The sequence below is a fragment of the Mesoplodon mirus genome (genome assembly GCF_964341445.2).
Source record: "Mesoplodon mirus genome assembly, chromosome: 1".
Taxonomy (NCBI): domain Eukaryota; kingdom Metazoa; phylum Chordata; class Mammalia; order Artiodactyla; family Ziphiidae; genus Mesoplodon; species Mesoplodon mirus.
In genome coordinates, this window is record NC_138976.1 from 36,048,682 (window position 1) to 36,072,658 (window position 23,977).

General features: G+C 37.9%; 1 protein-coding gene across 6 annotated transcripts in view; it reads left to right on the plus strand.

The window, feature by feature from the left end:
* MUSK (muscle associated receptor tyrosine kinase) overlaps positions 1–23,977 on the plus strand; it is a gene marked incomplete at its 5' end in the record, with an annotated part of 88,343 nt that overhangs the window by 32,461 nt on the left and 31,905 nt on the right. For 3 of the 6 annotated variants that reach the window (XM_082630440.1, XM_082630438.1, XM_082630436.1), the window contains 2 exons: positions 11,086–11,115; positions 18,842–18,966. In XM_082630440.1, the coding sequence (XP_082486566.1) occupies positions 11,086–11,115; positions 18,842–18,966 (155 nt within the window). The remainder of the gene's footprint in view (positions 1–11,085; positions 11,116–18,841; positions 18,967–23,977) is intronic. The other 3 variants (XM_082630441.1, XM_082630439.1, XM_082630437.1) reach the window with 1 other exon arrangement.

Sequence of the window (23,977 nt, forward strand, 5' to 3'; positions counted from 1 at the left end):
TACATTTTAATATATCTGAAATTGAGATTTGTCTTACCCAGCTTAAAGGCAATCATACCTTGTTTGTGGCTTCTGCCCCCTAGCTAAGATGGTTCCTTAGCTGTCTCCAGATATGAGAATGAATATACAATTATAAAACAAAGATAAATCAATCATATTGGCTCAGAAAGATTTCCTTATATTTAACTAGAAATGATCCTTCTGTTTGAGATCATTTCTTTTAATTAGTTCCTCACAGAGGTAAAAACATCATTTTCAGCAGCATAATTCTATGTAGCCCCCCCTCCCCCTGCCAGCCCTGAACAATGAGACTTGCTGCATTCGTTTTGTTTGGTTGAAAAGAGACAAGGTGACTTCTCAGGGACCTATGGAAGGAATTCTCTTCTAAGTCAAGGGACAGCGTTGTCTCTTTCTCCATTCTATTTCATGTTCTACCTTAGGCATGTGCGCATCCAAAGAATGATCCCTACTGTTTCTCCTATGTGTCTTTAACTGAAACAGTTTTCTCCTGAGTACTCCGAAGTACTCAGTACTCCAGAGCACTCAGTGGCAGGGCGATACCACCATGGAGTGTGATGATCTGAGTGGTAGAGCTGAAGTTTTCAAGGAGAGGCTGCCATCAGGGGAGGCTTTGAATGACCTCTGAAGTACCAGATTCTTATTTTACTTTTCCAATTTTGACGAGAGGGATATTCTCCCTTAAAAAATGTTTCATAACCACTACACCACAGAAATTAAACACTTCTAATACGATAATGTAATTACTCTTTTTGTAGCCAGAAAGAACATTGTTCTGAGTTTTTTAATCATTGGAAAGGATCCATTAAAAAAAACTACAAATATCTAATTTTCTTATATTTCTCTTATATTCTTACATATTTCCCTTATACTTCCCTTATATCCTTTGCCTTAATTATTAATGAAATGATTTATTTATTTGGAGCGAGGGCGGATCTTATACGTTCTGTGAATGTCACATTCAGACGAATCCTGCTTTGTGTATAGAAACTGGTTGAGTGTAGAATACTTGAGACCCAAATTAAAATAGATGGATGTTGGAATGGATTGGGCTCCCTGCTAATTGCATTTTCTATTGTTGCCTTGTTTCTTCTTGGAGCTTTAAGCCATTAAGGAAAAGATTAGGCAGAAGAGAGGCTAGAACCAAGGGTTTTCAGTCAGTGATCACCAGTGGGAAGAGGTGGCTTGGCATCAGTATAAAGCTGCAAGTGAGAGCCCTAGAAGCAGACCAAGAAGAGAACAGAACCCTTCTATATAGAGGGTTACAGTAGGCTCCTCTAATGTTTAAACAACTCCTTATTTGCAGGGGGCCTCAAAAATAGACCCATGTCTCCACACTTGGGAGAGGCATTTTGGGGAGTGAGGAGGAGGGAAGATGAGCCATTTGGCAAACTTAATTGGCTCCAGAGCAAGAGTTTCCCAGCACTGAACAGGGCACTTTATTGCTGTCAGTCCCTTCCTCTGCAACCTGAAAAGCTTCACCATGTATCCTTAGGGATGACCTGGTCTATTGGAGGTTTTTGTTGTTGTTGTTGAAGATTTTTGGCAAACATACACAGTATATAAGTAGAACTCTAAAAGCCCAAAACAAATACACACATAGGATGTCCCAGAGGCAAATGGCAAGAGATCTAACTCTAAGAGATCAGAACTGTTTTCAAAAATGTTAGACTTCTGGCTGTCTTCTTTCCTAGAGATCAGACTTCCTTACTGTATCTAGAAATGTTTACATACATTTGATTTGCTTTTTCCTTTGTTTATGCTGCAGCTCTTAATATGACAAATGCCACAGAGAGAGGTATTTAAACCCCCAATGTGTGCTGTGCTCTCAGTGATTGCAGTCTTAATAAAATTTGCAGTGGCCCTGTTCCCGGCATCAATTCTACCCGCCTGATGCCACTAACAGCTTTGATTTGCTGTCATGAGTACACTGTGTATTTAAAAACCAAAGAAAAGAAACAGGCATAAATCTTCGATAACTCGGGGGGCTATCATGGGGAAAATTAAATCTGCATGATTAATAGGGTGCATGCTCTAAAAGAAGGGTTTGACCCATTGATTTCAACTTTAGGGGAGATTATGCTGCATTCTCATCTAGAAAGTTCTGTAGTGCTTTTGAGAAACAATGGTAAAGTGGTCCTTTAGTTGAAGAGTTGTCAGTAAAGTTCTCTAAGGACAAAAAATAGTTATATAATGATTATGCACTGAACATATAATACTTCAAGGCTCTCAGTTAGGCCCTCTTGAATCGCTTTTAAGAAAAGAAAATGTGCTTCAAAGATTTGTCTTCAATTATTTAAGATAATCAAATTGATACAATGTTGACATTATATCATTTGAAATGAAAAGTTATTGGGACCTAAAATATGCATCCTCTAGTTGGAGTAAGCTTTTATTTTCATTGTTTAGGTATTAAAATGAGATGTACAAGTTCAAACATACATTCACCAAAAAAATGAAAAATTCTTTCTCTTTAATGCATTAATTCATCCAACAAAGTTTCCTTGAGCAATACACCAGGTGCTGTATGAGACCATACATACAAGACCATGTCATCACTGGGCTTAATTTCAAAATGTAACTATTTTGAATCATGCAAAGGTATCACAGAAAGCTGTCAGGACTCTATGGCAATATGGAATTCAAATAATACATTCACCTGTTTCCTTCAGAGATCCAATATGTGACTTTCAATTTTTAATTAGTATATTTATTTCCACCAATGATAAACTATACAAGGCATGATGTTTGGAAGGAACTTAACGTACTGGCTAATAACATGGGCTCCAGATTTTTGAGAAAACTGCCTGGGCTCCAGAGACTAGAGTCAACTGCTTAAATTCAAACCGTGGCTCCACCACTTACTACTTATGTTAACTTCAGGTCAGTTACTTCGTTTCTTAGTGCCTCAGTTTCCCTACCTGTAAAATAAGGTGAATAATACTTCCTATCTCATAAGTTGAAAAAGGATAAACCTCAATACCATGTTTAAAGCTCTTAGAAGAGTGCTTGGAACAGAGGAATCACTCAAATAATAGTTATCAATATTAGTTCTAGAACTGAAGTAACTTCAGTACAATGAAAGCAACGACTTAAGCAACTGGAAAGACGTTTACAGCTCTTTACTCCATGTGTCGTCTTTATCCTTGAGGTAGAAGCAATAAAGTTCAATGCAAAAACTAAATTTTTATTTAGAATAGAGTTGATGTTTTATTAACTTTGGTTCTATCAGAAGAGTAACCATCGGCTTTAAAATCTGAAATGAGCCCTAGAAGTTATAGCTCAATCCCTTAGTCTTCAGATAAGGAAACTTGAGACCAGAAAAATGATTACTTTGCCTAAGTTATCCAAGAGCTTGGATGTCTTAACCCCTAGACCAGGACATCTTTCATTACCCCATTCTTGAGTCTTTTCTTCTTCTATGTTTATGTTACATAGATCAGTACTCTGCCACTTACTAATTACGTGAGATTGGATAATTTACTTAACCTCTGCAAGTCTATTTCCCCTTTGTGAAATGGGGGCAATATGACTTGGAACATAGAGTTCTTAAAAGGGGCTGAGATAGCATATATACAGTGTCTACATGGTAGCTCTTTGATAAATACTGGCTGTTGTTGGTATTGTTGTCTGTTTTTTACATTGTTATGAAGCTGGATGACTTCTATCCAGAGAATATTGCTGGTTCGGCTTCTCAAATTTCATAAATAGAATGTCAACATTACCAACTGCTTCTCTTGCTTCCAAAGAACATAAATCGACCCTCAATCAGCAATGCTTTGTCCCTACATTCTTGGTACTTGTTAGAGATTATAACTTTGGTTTGGCCCCATTGTGACAAGTGATATAAGGATGCTTATCTAAGGAGCTGTATGAAGATGTGCCTTTACTGGCAAACTAGAAATGGGCTGTTTAGAATCAAACTGTTCCCCACAAAAAAGTATAAAAACAGGAAAGTCGAGGCAACCTTAGTGCATACCCCAAGCTTACATCATATTTTATTCACTACAGAAATAGCTGTTTGCCAAAAATCTTGTTGAAAATATTGATCATTCCATCACTCACCGCTCTGCAAAACATCTTAAATGAGAAATTGCTTTAAAAATTTAGTGCCTGGGAAGAAAACAATGGTCTCTCTTGAGACCATTTTGCACTCCTTCCTGTAGCGAGAACTATGTACTTTATTTTATTTTATTTTTTGCTCTAGCTTGCATGTATCTCAGAATTCAGTTTGAAGCTTAGTCATAGTATCTGTTACACTAAACCAACAAGAGGCCTCCTTTTCTTAAAACTAATGTGTTGTTATTTCATTTAATTTACTGTCACATCATTGAGTAGACTCACTTCAAAATTCTCTATGAAAGGAGATGGAAATAACAAAGCTGATGGACTAATGGAACTCTTCCTCCAAGGTAGTGGTTTCCAAGCATCAGTGCACATCAGATCTTATTTAAAGGCATAGCTCTAGTTTGCATTCCCCAGGGACTCAGATCTGATGCGTCTCTGTTAAGGCCTTTTAACAATCTCCCAAATGATCCTTACATAGGTAGTCTATGAACTACACTTTGCGAAACATTGATTTAAGGATTTCTACCTGGAATGTCTTTATTCCAGATGAAGCTTAAAAATTTAAGAAGAAACTTAGCTTATTCACCATTAGTATTAGGATAGCTTCAAATTTATTCATTTGTTGAGTGCCTACTATATTCCATGTAGTGAGATAAATCCAAGGTTACAGAGATAAATAAGACATGGTTCATTTCTTGAAAAGTTTTCATATTTAGTGAGGAAGGTGAACATGCAAGCAAGTAATTAGAGTAATTAAAGTTCAATGTATTTGCAATGATAGAAGTTTGGGCAGGATACATACACAGGACAGGGGAAACAGTGAAAGGTCAGGGAAAGCTTCAGAGAGGTGAGGTCCCACAGGGCTTTCTTTGATGGATGAATGGCAGCTCATGGTACAGATCATATCTCAGTGAGGGAGGGGAAAAGGCAGACTTATCATGCTAGCCAGGCACACTGACCCCTAACCAGGGAGTCAAAGATGGACTAAAGAGCTTGGGATAGTATCTATTGGAGGCGCTATGAAGACCAGAAGGAGCTGCAATTTGACTCACAAGCTATTTGAGTTTATAGTCTATGCTATCTTTCTTGGACATCATTTAAAAATGAGTGCATATCTACCATCTCATCAGCATGGGACCCTACAGTTTGGAGGCCTATCTATGGTCCTATTGGAACATACAGAATCCCATCTCGAAGGCTACCGAAATGTTCCCAAGCCAAGCCACTTTAGACAACCGGGATATTACAGTGTCACTTAAGATTAAGGTTGTGACTCCTGTTTCTTTTCCCAGCTAAAATTTCTGGTCAGCTAAAAAATAAATAAGTAATTTGAAAATGCTGGTTCTTACTAAACTTCAGCTTCTTTGACTACTGTCAGAGCTCAGGTATCTTCCTTTTCATGCAATTAGGTCAAAATGTCATTTAAAAGTAAACGAAGATTTTGATAAATATACTGTAGTTATATACAGTGTTAACATTGGAGGAAACCGAGTGAAGAGTACCTGGGAACTTTCGTATGCTTCCTTTACATCTTCTGTAAATCTAAAATTAGTCCCAAATAAAAATCTTTTGAAAGGGCAAACTAATAACGACTTCCGTCCTCATCATCAAGCTGTTTAGCATCTCCTCCCATTAAAACCAGAAGATAATTTTTTTAAGAATGAAAGAAGTGAATCAGAACCGAAATTCAACTTTTGACTTACAGTTAAACTTGTAATGTACTTTCAGAACCATTTTTAACAAAAATATTCCTAATAGTTGCTCTAGCTACGAGGACTGAAATCAAAACAAGTTAACTTTGTGTGGCTCTTGTCTGATTTCCTTGGTAAACATGTCTTACTCACAGTCATTATTCACCATCCATATTTACAAGCTAGGAAAATGTTATTATCTCAACGGCCACAGAAATGTTCCCAATCCAAGCCACTTTAGAGAATTGAAATGTCACAGAGGCAGGCCAGCCTGACTTGGAGGAGAGAGTCAAAGTGTGTGAGGGTACCATGTATGTTTTTCTAAAGGAACTTGCGCTCCCATCCCTTCAGAGATGGAGCCACAGTGGATAAACCTCTTTATGCATTGCTCTGCTTCAAAGGGGACAGAAATGTAAACAGTGGCAGCACACCAGGATCGGGTTTCTTTGCTTTAGCCACCAAGAAGTCAGGAAAGGAAAACCAGGTATTTACTTAGGTTTATCATTACTATTGTCAGGTTTTCTTTTAATGATTGGAAAACAAAAGAAGAATCTGTTCAGAAACAAAGTACCACAGAGCCTCCCTGTGATTTCTTTTCAACCACCCCTGAGCCATTTTTTTTAAGTATAAAATTAATAATTAAAATGACCTTTTTTGTTCTTTGTGATGGTTGTCTACTAACAGGCATCTCTGACTCAATAATTCTTAAAATACAATGCTATATGAGACAAATGTAGCCTATTTAAGAATGGATTCAAATAATCTAATATTGATTAGCATCTATGTTTTAATAATAGGGCCTGAAGAATGGATTTCTCTTTCTAGAGTGATTCTTCTCAGATAATTGAGGAATGGATTTAAGCACAGGTTTTTAACACCTACAAAGAGGCTATTCAACATGATCAATATCTGGGATGCAGCCAGCTAAGGCAGATTGAAATTTAAAGACAAGATAAAATAAAATAACCTTCTACCTCTGAAGTCAGTTGGAAGAACAGCTTTCATCAGTCAGGAAGATACCATAGAGATAGAAATAGCAAGCAAGCAAGAAAGAAAGAGCTAGAAGACATGGCTTCAAAATTAGCCCTCAGTACCTTCTAGCTGTGTCTTAGTTGCTGTATTAACTTGTTTGTACAAATCATTTCACTTAATCTTCTTCATAGTTCTGAGTTGGGAGTCAATACCTACATTTTCTGCATGAAGAAGCTGAAGTTCAAAGAAGTTGAGCAATATCACAGATCAAACAGCTAATAAGCAGTAGAGTGAGGACTCAAACCCAGATCCACTTGCCTGGTTTGTTTTAAGGGTATTATATATAACTGTAAGGAAACAATTCTAGTAATATGATTTTGATTTCCCAATTTCTGAGTATGTCCTTAGAAAAAGCCCTAGAATGGTATTCTTAGAGTACCAGAGATTTCCTTAAGATATTGCCTAAGAAGAAAATTATAAATGATGCCATCCTACAAAGAGTAAAGAATGTGCTATTTCAGCCTCCATTGAGACTTCAACTCTAGATAGCCAAATTCCTATTATCTTCTTGGCTTTCCTCACTCTTAACAGTCAAAAGAATGGAAACCGTCTCACAGGTCTGCCTGTTCTCTCTTCTGGTTTCATTTCTTTCTTTCTACAAGATCTACATGACCAGTATTATTTAACTAAATATATTCCTTTTATTTCCACCAGAGAACCTTGATGGCATTCCCTCCTTCTATATAACAATACATTTCCCCCCCAAACTTCTTCTTCCAACAACTAATACGGTGAACTGAGTAGGAAAAAGTTAATTGACCTTAGAATCAAATCATATTTACTCACTCTCACACACACACACGTATTCAAAATTGGGGAGATAGACCTTAATAAAAGCAAATATAGAAGTGAGTATTGGGTATTCAGGACTTTCAGTGGAACCAATGACCTGTTTTATTATATGAATGCAAATAAAATCTTATGCAAATTTAGATTCATAGAGGTAGAGTATTTAGAAAGAGTCTCGCTCTTCTTTGAATTTGTGAGACTCTAGGTGTATGTTAGTTTTAGTTCCTGGTACCACAAGATAAGAGGATAAATTACGAAAAGAGGGAAAGATAAGAGGTGGTTCAAAAGTGAGCAGTCAGGGGCTTCCCTGGTGGCGCAGTGGTTGAGAATCCACCTGCCGGTGCAGGGGACACGGGTTCGTGCCCCGGTCTGGGAAGATCCCACATGCTGCGGAGCGGCTGGGCCCGTGAGCCATGGCCACTGAGCCTGTGCGTCCGGAGCCTGTGCTCCGCAACGGGAGAGGCCACAACAGTGAGAGGCCTGCGTACTGCAAAAAAAAAAAAAAAAAAAAAAAAAAAGTGAGCAGTCAGGATGGTAAACTGGGGCTAGCAAGCTTGGAAAAATGAAAATATTTGATGGATTTTTTTTTTTCATTTTTGTCCAGTGGATAGAAGTAGGAACTAGGTCTTGGCAGGGGGTTGATTATAAGGAGACTGATTTTAGTTTGATTTAGAATATATATGCATATATTTTTAAAACGTAGTTGTTTAAAATGGGTTGATATGATAATGCTGAGCTCCTCATAAACCAAAGTATTCAAGAAAATGATGGATATCCTCTTTAACTTGGATGTTGATTTTATCTCAGATTATTCCAATATGAGAAGTCTCAGATTCTCTGTTCTAAATGTCCTACTGAACAATCCCAAGAAAGCAGAGGTGGAAAATGAATCACTATCCAACTCTTTTTTAAAGAATTTCCTTTCTCTACAAGAGACTGTGCTGGACTTTAGGGGGAAAAAAGACGGCAAAAGCAAAGTATGCTATGCTGCTCCCTCCTCCACGCCCTACTCCCCACCCCCCAAAGAAGATTACAAATCACATTGGAAGACAAGACTGATGCAGTACACAATAAGGCAATTAAATGAAAATTTAACAATTAAGTGAGAATAAAGACCATGAAACGGAATATGTAAAAATTGATAAGAGGTAAAGCAATCAGTTTAGGAGACAAGAGGGATCGTGGTAGGCTAGGCAAGCAGGATACACGGAAAAACTAGGACTACAGTTTGACCTTGAAATAACAATCTCATACACTGAATGCTTGTACTCAACCTTAAATAGTTTGCAGGTATTCTTGCATATTTGTCTCTAATGTAAAGTAACCTCAATTGTGTGCGCATGTGTGTGAATGTGAATATTAATACCTAAGCATATGTAAATATGTATCTATAAAGATGTATATTTGCATTTGTGTGTAGAAAAAAACTTTGAGAGTCTATATACGAAAGTATAATTTCTGGTGGAACTTCCAGACCTCCTCCTAGGAAAATGGCAAATCTTAGACATTCTTTCATCTTCCGAGTTGGTTCTACATATCTGGAGTGGATGAAATGGGTGCATTAGTTCAAAACTGCTTCCAATTCCAAACAAATCAAGTAAAATGAACAATAATAACAATAGTAACAACAAGGTGAAAGATGGCAAAGGAAAATCAGCATTGCCCTCAGAGTCTACTTTAAAATACAGCCCAGTAAAAGATCACGGTGTAAAATTAAAAGGAGACTGAGGATTTACCTGTACTTGCTCTAGAATCCTAGCGAGAGTAGTGTAAGAGATGAGTAAATAAAGTTCTCAAAACTTACTAAGGCCCTTCAACTTTAGTGGAACAAAATTTTGGAGATATAGCAGCCAGATAATAAAGACACTTAATATTCCCAGAGAAGTCTCTTGCCCATCTCAGGCACTCATAAATAGTTATTTGGCTGGTGGAAAAAAAAAGGGGGGGTGTTTTCTAAGCTTAGAAATAAGCACAATTGTGCTGACGAACTAGAAAGATATGTGCAGCCCAAAGGCATTCAAATATAATTTTTCAGGTCCAATCTGGTCCAACTATGGACCTTTATTTATTTCTTCTGATTAAGGTCTGTGTGGCAAACAGGGAATCTCCGCAGTTTTCAAGTGTCCAGATGACCAGTTTTTAGCTTGGAAAAAAACTCATTTTTAGCCAACATGACCTTGATACTTAAAAGAATAAAATAAGAATGTGCCACGGACTTGATTGGTGGAGGTAGGGAAAGTTCAGAGTAAAATCTAACTGGGAAATTATAAGTTCACTTAAATTTAAGAGTATTGGGTATTAATTACCAAAATGAGGGCTTCTCACTGTGATGTTAGGTTAGAACAGAAGATTTGGTGTCTGGAAGTTGGAGTGGCATTTCTGGCTCTGCATCTGCAGCACATCTGTGAGTCTCACATTCCTTGTCTGGAACATGGGCTGAATAATATCAGTCATGTACAATCACAGAGATATGGTGAGGGTTAAGTGAGATAATGTACAATGTGTGTGAAAGCCTCCATAATCTGTAAAGAATTATACCAATGTATTCTTATCATTAAAAGTAGTTAACAATAGCATTGCCATTTTATACTAAAAACAAATATTGTACTTGGCTTATCATTAATTCAAAGAAAGGTCTATTCTAACTATACTCCAATAAAATTAAAATATTTTTTAAAAAACAAAGAAAGGTCTAAATTGACATGAAAAATAAATCTTCATGATAGAAAAGTAGAGCCTCATGTGGGCTCTACATCTGATATGGTTGTATTAAACATTTTGGAACAATTAATTTGGTGGCTGTCTCTTTTCTAGGATTTTTAAAATTCTAAAAATTCTCAATTCCGTATACCCAATTTGGATATTTTTATATTTTTCTTTGTAGCTTGCTTTACTGGTTTTTTCCTGAAAGAGAATGACTTGCTCCTCTCTGCTCTCTGAGCAGCCTCTAGGAATTGATACAGAGGAGAGAATCTCTGTTGGTTGTAGGCTCTGTTCTGCAGACACCCCCTAATCCTCTGTTTACCACAACATGGGTCTATTACCATAGAAATGATAGCTGAGATCCCAGATTCAACATCACTGACTTCACAGCAGGGCCTCGTAAGTGGAGAAGCCACGCTGACAAGGAGAAGCACAATCATTACTACTATTATCAGAAGAGTAGACAGTCTGTGGCCTTGAAAGAAAGGGTAATTGTCAACATCGCAATAAAAATGCATGAATGAGCTGTGTTGTTGGGATATGCTGTAGTTCATTTTCTGTGTAATACTGCCTAAAAGTAATGATTTGAAATTTTATGTCATTTAATAGTTTGCTTTTAAAAGGTCAGCAGTTTCACTTGATTGCATTTGTCTCTCATTGAGACAAGAAACAAGCAGATTCTTTACAGAATTCATCTTTACAGCGCTGTTTCAGTGCTCAAAGATTTCCCTTTTCATGATGCGTTGTTTTTGTTTGTGTTTGTTTGTTTTGTTTCTATTAATAGAAGAGAGTGAACCTGAGCAAGATACTAAAGGTATTTTTTTTGCTTTCTGCACTGCTTCTTTTTAAATGTATGGTTCGATTCAACTGTTTATTTCTCTGACCTTGTAAACAACTCTGAGTGCCATGATTTTGTAAGGAAATAACAAACGATGTAGGGGGAATATTAATTCAGCATTTAACAGTGTTATTAGATGGGCTGCCTTATTACATAGTATAGTTATTGAGAATTTACTTTTATTAAGAAAAGTTTGAATCAACAGAAATGTTTAAACTTTGTACCCCAAACTCTGAAAATGCAAACAAAATGAAATGACGTAAATCAGCATGAGAATATAAATCTCACACAGATTGGAATAGAAAGATCCTCTGACCAAAAGTCCTGGGGGGACAGGAGGTGAGGGTGTTACAATGTTCGGAGACTTGTAAAAATGTCAAGGTGCTAGCTTAGGTTTTTACTGTCATTACTTGAAGTGGACAAGTATTATGCAACTGCTCCAAACCAAACCAAATCAATCAAACTGTTCTAATCTAACTTTTGTACATTTTGGATGAAATTCACAAGTTCTCATATAATACAGTTTGGGTCTAGGAATAAACCCTAGGGTGGTATTCTTTGAAATACCACCTCCTTATCTTAGTATTTCAAATAAGGTATCTGAGATGTTTTCCTATTTCTAAATATCAGGCTGCTTATAACTAAATTTAGATAAAATGATTTCACCTGCTCCTGTGTGGTTTTGGGGGGTTTTGTTTGTTTGTTTTTTAGTTTTTGTTTTGCTTGTTTTCAATTCACTCCTGTCAGTGCTGGTTTGAATCAAGTAGCCTCAAAGACCTCTTTAAGAGAAGCTAGAAAATTAGAAAGAAGGAAAAGAACGAAAGAAAAAATTCATGCAAACTTATTGTGTCCTTTGAAATAATTGCTCAAAAATAGAATTTATAAGGGACTTGAGTATTCTTCTGATCCTACTCACTTACCAAGAAAAGAGAGGCAATTCATCTCAAGCCAAACTGCTTATTAATTTCAGGATTTAACTTGGGTCCCCCACCTGTTAGGCTTTCCATTACCCCACCAGGGAAATTTCAGAGTGTATAATGGCCCTACTTCCTTATTACAAATTCAGATTACCCCTTAAAATGGCAACCAATAATAAACTTTATTATATATCTGAAAGTGCTTTGAAAAATGGAATGAGAAAGATGTGGCAGGGCGGGGGGCAGAAGGGAGGGAAGGAAGGAAAAGAAAAGAAACAGAGAGAGAAGGGAAATGGGAATACAATACGGTTATATTATACAGAACTTTGGAATCACTGGCTGCTTAAGCCCAATTTTGAATACAGGATTCTCAACCTGCAGTTAGTATTGTAAACTTACCCCAGAGAAAGTAAAGCCCAAAACTCAGGACTAGATACCATGAGAGAAAACCCAGGGATAAATAGATTGCCCGTGTCTATTTTACATGTTGCAAATGAACAATAACGTGCTTGCCCATAGGAAAGCAAGTCAGAAACAGCTCACAGTGAATTGGAGAATGATGGATAAAACCATTTGTAGAAAGAAGAGTTGGATAATTTTTCTCTTTAAAAATCCACATCAAAATAATTGTAAACATTTTCCAAATTACTCAGTAATGCCATGCCCCTTCTATTAAACAGCTTGTTTATGCAACAAAAACACTTTTATATTGTCTTTCATGCAAATAAAAGGTAAAATAGGGATATTCAAGGGACATTTATTTGATATGAAACCTATCACATTACTTTTAAAATGGATGACTTAGAACAAATTTTCAGTTTGTGGCTACCGCTAAAACAATGGGAGTTTATTATTGAACTATGTTTAAGTTTATTATTACAGGTATACTGTTATCCATGGAGCAGTCTTGCACTTATTTTTAATGGCAACTGGCTTTATTGTTTTTAATGTTTGATAAATGTGGTGAAATTTCCTTCTCCATCCCTTCACCTTTTATGCTTGGAACTGGTAAGAAATACTGACGGGTATAAAAATATTAGCTTTATTGCTGATAAAGCTGAATTGAAAAATAAAGCTTTCTCTTCCTTCATCCAAGAATTAGAGTCAAGTGATCTACTGATTCCTCCCCACACCTCCACCTTTCACCTGGAGTCATAGGATGGAGAAGTCCTGACCTGGAGAACTTACCTACTGCATATTAACCCATACCCTTCTTGTTTGCTGGGTAGCTGGCAGAAAGATGGCCCAGAGAGGATTGAGATACTCATCATATACACAAGCACTTTCCCCCAATCTCACCAATCAGAGGAGTCACTAATTCACTCATTCAACAAATAGCTATTGAGTGCCTACCATGTATCATGCAGGGTTCTGGATCAATTGATCAATGAACCGACCAATGATCTGTCTATCTATCAATCAGCTTGTGTTAATGAACAAAGCAAGCTTTGCCCTTCTGATGCTTATATTCCAGGAGAAGAGAAGGCCAAGAAACAAACAAATCAATACTTATGACATGGTGTGAGGGGGATGTGTCGAGAAAGCATCTGAGTCAAAACCTAAAAGACATTTGCAACCTTCTTTGAGGGAGGGAAACTGGCAGGAAAGGTGTAAGCTATCTTTCAATACTGAAAAAAGAGTCAAGTTTCTATTTTATCTTTTGGCAAGAATGTGGAAGGGCAGGAGAGACCAGCTTCCCTTTATTTCCTGGCCTTTATTTTTTTCTCTTAACCCATCAGACTTAACAGTGAAACCCATGATCAGCCAAGGGTCTATCTGCCCCCTTGGAGCAGGAGACTAGCAGGTTGTCAGCACAACCCTACATTCATGAAGCCACCTGCAATGCCAATGGTGCTCCTTTCTGTACCCTCCTGTGCCCCACTGGACCCCCCAGAAGGTTCTGATATGGGACAGAGCGGCACATTAATTAAATTAACTCCAAGGCTACGTTGACCTTTAGAACGATGATGGACTCTGTTTTAGTTACCATCGCACATAATTCTTAACTGTGTTGTGCAATATGGATCATCAGAGGTTTTGCAATGAGCCCAAATGATATTCCAAATAATGTAACGCCAGCCAAAAGAAGAGAAAAATCCACAAATTACAAAATAAATAAATAAATAAATAAACCCTCCCTTATTATTAAATTTCCAGGAAGAATTTAAAGTCCCCAAATGAAAATTCTTGCCTTTGTAAATTAAAGCAGAAAAAAACAATCTAGATTTCATAGTTTTCCAGTTTCTTATGCTTCTCATCTTCAGCCAGAAGGCTCTCATTCAGTTTTAAGGGCACACTGACTATTGTCATCTTCAGCAGCTGCTTGTCTATACTTTTCCAGCATTCATGGAATTGAATTAAACCCACTCTCAATCTTTCAAGGATCCTGCTTTTTTCCCCAGATTCTCGAAGGTAGTGGGACCCATAAAATGATCATTGCAGTAGACTCAAACTCAAAAAATTCTGGACACACAAGTATAGCCCCAAGCCCCTACAAGAGTTATTTCAGCCAAATGATGAATATGGACTCAATTATGTTGTGCAATCTAGGTCTCCATTATTGTTGCCAGAAAACATCAGAAGGAAAAGAATCCCTGGGTGTACCCTCGCTCAGATGCCAGTCACTCTGTGTTAGTTGTCAAGGGTCCACAATCTGTGAACTTAGACTAAGTTGGGAGAAATCTCCTATCAGGTGTTCAGATGGGGTACCATGTTTGTCGTTCTGGAAGAAATGTACACTGCCTCCTAGCTGGCTTGTCTTCTTGAGAAATTTAGACTTTCCAATGGGGACAGCCTCTGCCTTCTAGTCTTCACTGACACTTCCTTCCGACCCATCCAGCATTTTGCAACTTTTTAATTTTCCATTTCACCTTGGAGCCTTGTTTTTCTGGAACTCCAACAGAGGTGCAGCCTTCACCCCTATTTTAAGAAGGCAGTTTTAGCTCTCACCGCCAGGCTCTCAGGACTGGCTCCATAATTTGTGGACCAGGTGCAAATGACAGTGAGGGCCCCTAGTTCAAAAATCACTTATAATTTCAAGACACAGGCAGCAGAAAAATAAACGAAGCATGGGGTCCTCTAAGCATGGTGCCCTGGGGGACTATACAGGTCATTCACTCTTGGAGCCGACCCTGCTGACCATCATAATGACTGCTATTCCTCTCGCTATGGAATTTTTCAGGTTATAACTATTGCCTGCTAGGGAAAATTTTCCCTGAGTCCCACATTTTGTTTCAATTTGGAATCATCCCCCACAGAGCTCTGATCTAAAACTGTTGTGGTTATTTCTGAACTCTTAGGACTGACACCTCTGACAAATGTTTTTCCTCAGAACCTTACCCTTCTTCAGGTTTTAGGTTTTCTAGTACCTTATGCTATTTCAATGGCAAAAGAGGTATGTGTCCCATTGCATGTTTCTCTGGAGCTGTAGAGTAGGCTCTACTGCAATTTTTAAACTTTTTAATGCTAAAACTTTTCAACCTTACAAAAAAGTAGATACAGTAATAGATTAATAGTAAACTCCCATGTTTCCATCACCCAACAGCAACAATGATCAATAGTCTACCATTTTTGTTTTATCTAACCCAGTACCATTTTATTGCTGCTGGTTTATTTTAAAGCAAATCCTAGACATGAATTCAATCAGTCTGTATGTACTTTAAGGCTTTTTAACGTAGTCACATTACTATTTTCATTACCCCATCCATCCCAGTTAGCACTAATTTCTTAATACCATTTACTACCAGGACAGTGCAATTTTTATTTGATTGTCTCAAAAAACTTCTTTTTACATCTGATTTGTTGCATAAGAATCCAAATGAGAATTCACACATTACATTTAGGGCTATGCCTCTTAAGTCTTTCTCAATCTATAATAGTTCCCTCTTTTTCTTTTTTCCCCCCATGTTATTTATTTGGTGAGGAAACAAAATAACTTGCCCTGTTCAATGGTCTATATTTGGGATATGATTGAATTATATCCTTATAATGTTGTTTAACATGTTCCTCGATCTTCTATTCTTTTGTATATTGGTAATTCGACCCCAGGACTTACTTAAAATCAGGCTCAATTTTGTGTTTATTTGGAGCAGGGGGGAAAATTCAGCTTCCTTTTAAACATTAAATCCACTTTTTTTTTTTTTCTTTAACACTTTTGCCTTGAAGTTGGCACCTTCCTTCCTTTTTCTTTCTCCTGGCTTTAGGGTCCAACATGTGTATTTCTAGCATGCTCTTCTAGATTCCACCTCTTAGAGTCCTCAATATCAAAGATAGAAAGGTGAGTTCAGTGATGTTGAGCATTCTTTCATGTGTTTGTTGGCAATCTGTATATCTTTAGAGAAATGTCTGTTTAGGTCAGAAATGCAAATGAAAACCACAATGAGGTATCACCTCACACTAGTCAGAATGGCCATCATCAAAAAATCTACAAACAATAAATGCTGGAGAGGGTGTGGAGAAAAGGGAACCCTCTTGCACTGTTGGTGGGAATGTAAATTGATACAGCCACTATGGAGAACAGTATGGAGGTTCCTTAAAAAACTAAAAATAGAACTACCATATGACCCAGCAATCCCACTACTGGGCATATACCCTGAGAAAACCATAATTCAAAAAGACACATGCACCCCAATGTTCATTGCAGCACTATTTACAATAGCCAGGACATGGAAGCAACTTAAGTGTCCATCGACAGATGAATGGATAAAGAACATGTGGCACATATATACAGTGGAATATTACTCAGCCATAAACGGAAATGAAATTGAGTTATTTGTAGTGAGGTGGATGGACCTAGAGTCTGTCATACAGAATGAACTAAGTCAGGAAGAGAAAAACAAATAACCGTATGCTAACACATATATATGGAATCTAAAAAAACAAATGATTCTGATGAACCTAGGGGCAGGACAGCAATAAAGACACAGATGTAGAAAATGGACTTGAGGACAGGGAGAGAGGAAAGGGTAAGCTGGGACAAAGTGAGAGAGTAGCATCGACATATATACAGTACCAAATGTAAAATAGATAGCTAGTGGGAAGCAGCTGCATAGAACAGGGAGATCAGCTCAGTGCTTTGTGACCACCTAGAGGGGTGGGATAGGGAGGGAGGGAGGGAGGCTCAAGACGGAGGGGATATGGGGATATATGTATACGTATAACTGATTCACTTTGTTATAAAGCAGAAACTAACACAACAGTGTAAAGCAGTTATACTCCAATAAAGATGTTAAAAAAAAGAAGATGATCAATAGATTATGGGTGTTTGATTCTTGTGGTTAAGGACAAAATTTATATTTTCCTCAAATTTATTATGTTCTAAAATATGACCAGAAAATACAAGGTCCAATTGCCATCTCTCTCTAAAAAAAAAAAGAAAGGTGAGTTCATCTGAACCTGCAAATCTGGAATTAGAACGTGCAAAAAGCATATAACTGTCAAACAAATCATATCCGCCTATATCCCCTTGAATTATGTAACCTTTTAAAAAAGGTATTCAAAAATCAGACTAACTTCTAATACAGCTGAATTTGATCTAGCCTTGGCCTGTACATCTCCTATCTAGTATATACTATCTCTTCTGTACTTTCCTTTCGAATACAGACTCCACAAATTTCACAGTTTTAGAAGAACTAAGCATCAAACCCTTGTGTTAATTGGAATTTCATAGTCTAATATTATGTTCTGTCTTTAAGTCCCAGAAAACAAAAGGCAAGAGCAAAAAAAAAAAATCATGTTTGCAGTAAATGGGCAATTAAAAGGATTCCATAATGGTCTAAAGAACACTGGATTTGAAGTCAGAGGAGTTGAACTCAGGTTTCTCACCCATCAGTTTTATTACTTTGGGGAAGAAACTTAGATTACCTGGGATTTGGTTTCTACATCTATTTAATAAGAGGAGAAATCTAGTTGATCTCTGAAGTCTCTTCCAAGATTAGTGATTCTGTGATTCTAAGTACCCTTCAATTTATTGTACATTCTAAACCTCATCTCCACTCTTCAATTAAAGGTAAAATTTCTTTTCACACCAAAAGAACTTCCTCTTATCTAGTTAGTGGGGATTCAGCCTCAGAGAAGAATATAAATTACCCGTTCTCCTGCCCACTTTTGTCTAAAATATTCCTTTTCTTTTTGACCCTGTATGCTCATCTCACTCTCTGAAAAGTTTGAAAGATTTTATCTGTCCTCCCACTATGATACAGTTGAAGATGTAAAGCATTAATTAATTATTTCATTAATTCAATTAAATATTATTACTTTGGTAGGCACTCTCCTAGGTACTGAACAAAACAGGCAAGGGTTTTTGTTGCTGAGGACTCACGGTCTACTGCGGGGAGACAGACAATAGACAAAAAAATAAATAACTTCAGATAGGGGCAAGGTCTATAAAGACAGTGAAACAGGATGATGAAAAAGCAAATGGGGGGAAGGTTAGACATTACGTTGGGTGGTCAAGGAGGCCCTTTCTGAGAAAGTGTCACTTAAACAGATGATACAAGGAAACCACCACATGAAGATCTATGGGATGAGTGCTGTAGGCTGAAGGATGGCATGGACATCTCTTAAGTTGGGAACAAGCTTGGTGTATTCTGGAGTGGTGAGAAGCATAGGGTCAGAGCATAAATGGCTTAGAAGCCAGGGCACAGCATTTGATATTACCCTTAAGACAGAGGGAACATGGAAGATCCTTCACAGGAGAACATGATCTGATTTGCATTTCTTAAAGACCACTCCAGCTTGACTATTCCCTGTAGGAGAGTCACTCACCACTTCTGTTTTCCTAACAGTTTTTGCCAGAATCCTGCGGCCTCCTGAATCCCACAATGTCACCTTTGGCTCCTTTGTGACCCTGCGCTGTACAGCAACAGGCATCCCTGTCCCCACCATCACCTGGATTGAAAATGGAAATGCTGTGAGTGCCAACTGTATGGAAACTTGTCTCGGGAAGACGCACTGGTGGTGAATCTCAGGGCAGACCACTTATTTGTAGAGTTACCTTGACCTGTGTCATTGGTCCCACCTGCATCTCCATTTTTCAAAGCCTTCCAATATTTTCATCCTAGAAGTCACTGACTTAGAGACTGAACTCCATAGGTTTACTTCTTTCCTTGTATCATGGGGATAGTAGAAAGTCAAATTCATTCTTTATGCTTTTGTGTAAAAGGGAAGTGGTATTAATTCCTTCCCACACAAAACTCATCAATCTAATAATTAGTTCACTGTTGGAGCCTACTTTGATGAAAAGTAATCCAGAATTAGAACCCATGTCTGTTAATGCAACAGAATTTTCTTTTCATTTCTAATATTGGTAATAATAACTAACATATAGTATGTGGTTGCTATGACCAGGCCCTGTTCTAAGCCCTTTACATAAAAACATTCATTTATTCATTCTACAAATATTATTGAGCATCTCCTGGGCATCAGGCATTATTCTAGACATTGTGGATACAGGCACAACCAAAACAGGTGAAGTTTCCTGCCCTCAAGTTGCTTACATTGTGAAGGGGAAAAACAATAAAATAAGCAGATGGGAGAATCTATAGTCTATGTGCATAGTGTCAAATGCCATGGAGAAAAATAAAGCAGGAGAATGAGAAAATACAATCTCAGGAGAAAGATTCCATTTTCAATAAAGTGGTCAGAAAGGCTTATTAAGATGGAGATATTTGAGCAAAGATCTGAAAGAGCTGAAGGAGGAGGCTATGTAGATAATGTGGGGATGATAACCAGGCAAAGTCACTGAGATAAAGGTGCACCTGGTATGTCAGAGGAACAGCAAGTAGGTCAGTGTGGCTAGAGGTGAGTGAGCAAAGAGGAAAGAGATAAGGGGTGTGCATAGGGGTTGTAGATCCTATAGGCTTATATAGGTCAATTGATACATTTTGGCTTTATTTGAGTGAGATGGGATGCCATTGTAAGTCTGTTTCTGTCGTCTGTTTTCCTGCTGACTCTTTCATTGTGTTTTGTTTCCTTGTGTGCCTAGTTATCTTTGACTACCTGCTGTTCATTGTTTTGAGAAAAAAAAAATGTCAGAGATTAATTTGAGGTCTAGACAAAGGTTCTTTTCTCCAGAGAATTTTTGTTTGTTTCTTCTAGGGACCAGGGGCTACTACTAATCTTAGACTGCCTTAAACTTGTTATAGTAAAGTAACTTGTAGTCTTGTTCTTCTTTAGCTCTCGAATTAAATTTTAGGTGCCATTTAAAATTCACATCTTATTTGGCAGTATGTTTTGTGGCTTTTCTGTGAAGCTGTAGGAGTTGTCTTAAGCCTCTCAAAGTAGTGTAAAGAGATGCCCTAAGAAAACTGGGTAACTGACAATATGACTTTATTAATTTGTCTTAAACTCTGTGAAAACAGTTAATACAGAAAATGGAAAGACATAGGCTTTTAAAAAATTCAGTGTTTTCAAAAGGCTCCTATGAGTTTAGAACTGGAACACATATGATTATTCTCTGTTGGAGTTGAGGAGTAATAAAAAAAGCCAATGGTTAGAGTTAGTTTTGGTCTTATTGAGACTCCAACTTCATCTTTCAAGATGTGATTCACAAAAACCAGAAAGCAAAATGGACTCTTCGTCAGAGATTCTAAAACAGGAATAAAATAAACGAATGGTAACTTTCTTCCAGGAAGAAAGCAAAAGGACATCTGCAGTTCTCATGGTCAGAGAGAGTGTTATTCTTACAGCCAAGTTTTGTTCTTGGTGCTACTATCCAAGTCCAAATAGAAATCGAGACGACTGCCCCGTGCTGATGCAAATAACAGGAACTGGAGGCAACTGCAGGCATTTAATATTGGACAAGTAGCCAACCAGAGAAGTCTATTGAGGAGAACAGGGAAGGGCCACAGACCTGGTATCATTCTGGGTGGGCGGGATTAAGACAAATGCAGAGTTGGGAGCTATTTGACACAGAATAAAACAGAATTTGAACTGTGGCTTTTCACTAACTATAAGCCAGTTAACTAACTTCATAACACACTACCAAGTACAACGAGTACTTTAAAAGATGTGAATGCTCCTTTTCTCCCCCTCCATGAACATGCCAATAAACTAAAACCCTGAATGATTACAGCCAAAGAACAAGAGAAAAGCAAGAAACTTACCCCAAAGCCATCAAGAATTCTTTTGCTTTCTTCCTATGGAAATATCATTCATTTTTCATGAAAATTTGTAGTCTTAGATGAACTCAGAGTGAGCAGTAATATCACTTTTGTTTTACAACGTTGGAAATAATAGTTTGGTGTGGCTACAGCAGAGTTTACTTTTCTAAAAGAAAATATCCTTACATTTTGATAACCAGATTTATTTAAAGTTATACCCATCTCTCTATTTATTATTTTGGCATTTCAAATTAAAAATATAGAAATTTTGCACATCTCTCTTGCTTTGTCCAATCAATATAGTTCCTAAAATATGTTAAAAGTTGAATCATTTTAACTTATTAGAAGAATTTTATAAAATAAATAGCCAAATCATCTGTGTTGAAGATTGTGGTTTTTGAATTTCCTTAAAGGGAGGCTCACCTATATATTATACGTATTTTTAAAAATTTATATGTTTATTTATTTTTGGCTGCGTTGGGTCTTCGTTGCTGCGCACTGGCTTTCTCTAGTTGTGGCGAGCAGGGGCTACTCTTCGTTGTGGTGCGCAGGCTGTTCATTGCAATGGCTTCTCTTGTTGCGGAGCACGGGCTCTAGGTGCACAGGCTCCAGTAGTTGTGGCACGAGGGCTCAGTAGTTGTGGCTTGTAGGCTCTAGAGCACAGGATCAGTAGTTGTGGCACACGGGCTTAGTAGCTCCACGGCACGTGGGATCTTCCCAGACCAGGGCTTGAACCCATGTCCCCTGCATTGGCAGGCAGATTCCCAACCACTGCACCACCAGGGATGTCCCTATACATTTTTTTTTTTTTTTTTGCGGTACATGGGCCTCTCACTGTTGTGGCCTCTCCCGTTGTGGAGCACAGCCTCCGGATACGCAGGCTCAGTGGCCATGGCTCACAGGCCCAGCCGCTCTGCGGCATGTAGGATCTTCCCGGACCGGGGCACGAACCTGTGTCCCCTGCATCGGCAGGCAGACTCTCAACCACTGCGCCACGAGGGAAGCCCCCTATACATATTTTTAAGAGGCAGTTTTTTGGTTTAAAGGACACGAGCTTTGGAAACATCTCTCACTAACTGGGTAAACCAAGATAATTACATATATCAAGTGGAATATATTAAGTTGAATATTTCAGCAGCTAGATCAAAAGAGGTCAATATTCATAGCTATGTTGATCAAAAACAGCATGGGAAATTTTCTCAATTGTTCCTTTTTCTATGATGCATAGACAGACATTATTACAACTCCCTAAATATGGACCATATTGGGCCACATCCTAAAGGTCCCTGAGATAATCCTAGCCAGCATAGACAGACATTATTACAACTCCCTAAACATGGACCATATTGGGCCACATCCTAAAGGTCCCTGAGACAATCCTAGCCAGCTGGGACTATTTGCAAGACAAGGTCATAGAAGCCAGAATGCCATTCAGAGGTTTCTCTATGTTGAGGTCAAATCATGATGAAGTTGTGGGATTATCCATAACTCGGGATAGATTCTCTCCAAACAGCATTATTAATATATTAACGATATGTAAAAAATATTCCACCTATATTGCCTCGCTCAGAAGGCTTTTACATACGTTAAATCAGGTGTGAACTAATATGCCTCTTTAATAGAGTTCCTGTTCGATGGCCTCATTTGAGGTCACTGTCTCAACACCACACACAGAGCAGAGAACTGTTTATCCAGCTCTTTCAGATCAGTATGCCTGGGTGACTTGGAGAAATACCATATTTACTGTAATACCAGATAGAGTCACCTCAATTAAGTCCTCAGCTTCGCCTCAGCATACCTTGGTCAAAGCTCCCAGGAATAACCTGAACTCATCACTTTGAGCTTTTAAACCTGAAGAGCAAAACGATCAAAACGCAGGGCAAAGGGCTGTTTTGAATTTTAGGTCATCAAAAATACGAAACTGTTGATCAGGCTGCTCCATGAAGAAAGAAAAACAAATTCAAACGATGACTAACAAGGCCTGCTGTGCGTGAGTCACAAACTGAATCAAGCCAGGCCTCTGGAAACAGGAGGAAAAGCTCTTAGGAATCACATCATAATCAGGCAATGAGCCTCAGAACTTGCTGGTCTACTCGCTGAACTATGTCAGCACCTGGATGACGTCCAGGAGAAGAGAGGTCAGGCGGTTTAAAACTCACTTCTCTTTCCTCCCAAGAATGTTTTCAGTGACCTTGAGGAGTGACTTTCTTAGGTGTGAACATGAAAATTGTGGGAGTTTAGTCAGCATTTGGGGGATTACTCGTTTCTGAGTTGTCTCCCAGGCACTGACGGTACAGACCTACTTCTTGAAAGCGGGAACGAACTTTGCAAAGGAGGAAGGTAATTGTTCTACGGATTTCACATATATAAATTGGAAAGGGATTATATTTATAAACAAAATATCCTGAGAGCATAAGGCATACTGACTGACAGAGGTTTGAGGTCTTTAGCTTTTTACTCATTGTTGCTTTGTATTAAAATTCAGGGAGAGTCCAAAATTGTATTTCACCAACAAGCACCTAGTATATAGCACAGGGAACTCTAATCAATATTCTGTAATAATATGGGAAAAGAATCTGAAAAAGAATGAATATATGTATATGTATAACTGAATCACTTTGCTATACACCTGAAACTAACAGAACATTGTAAATCAACTATACTCCAATAAATTTTTTTAAAATTATATTTCAAATTGTTCAATCCTTTCCATCTAATTTGGACACTCAACTCCATAAGAACTTGCACCTCTGATAAAAATATGATAATGATGAATTCGGTTTGAATTCCCAACTGCATGTATGTCTCTTAAAGATATTT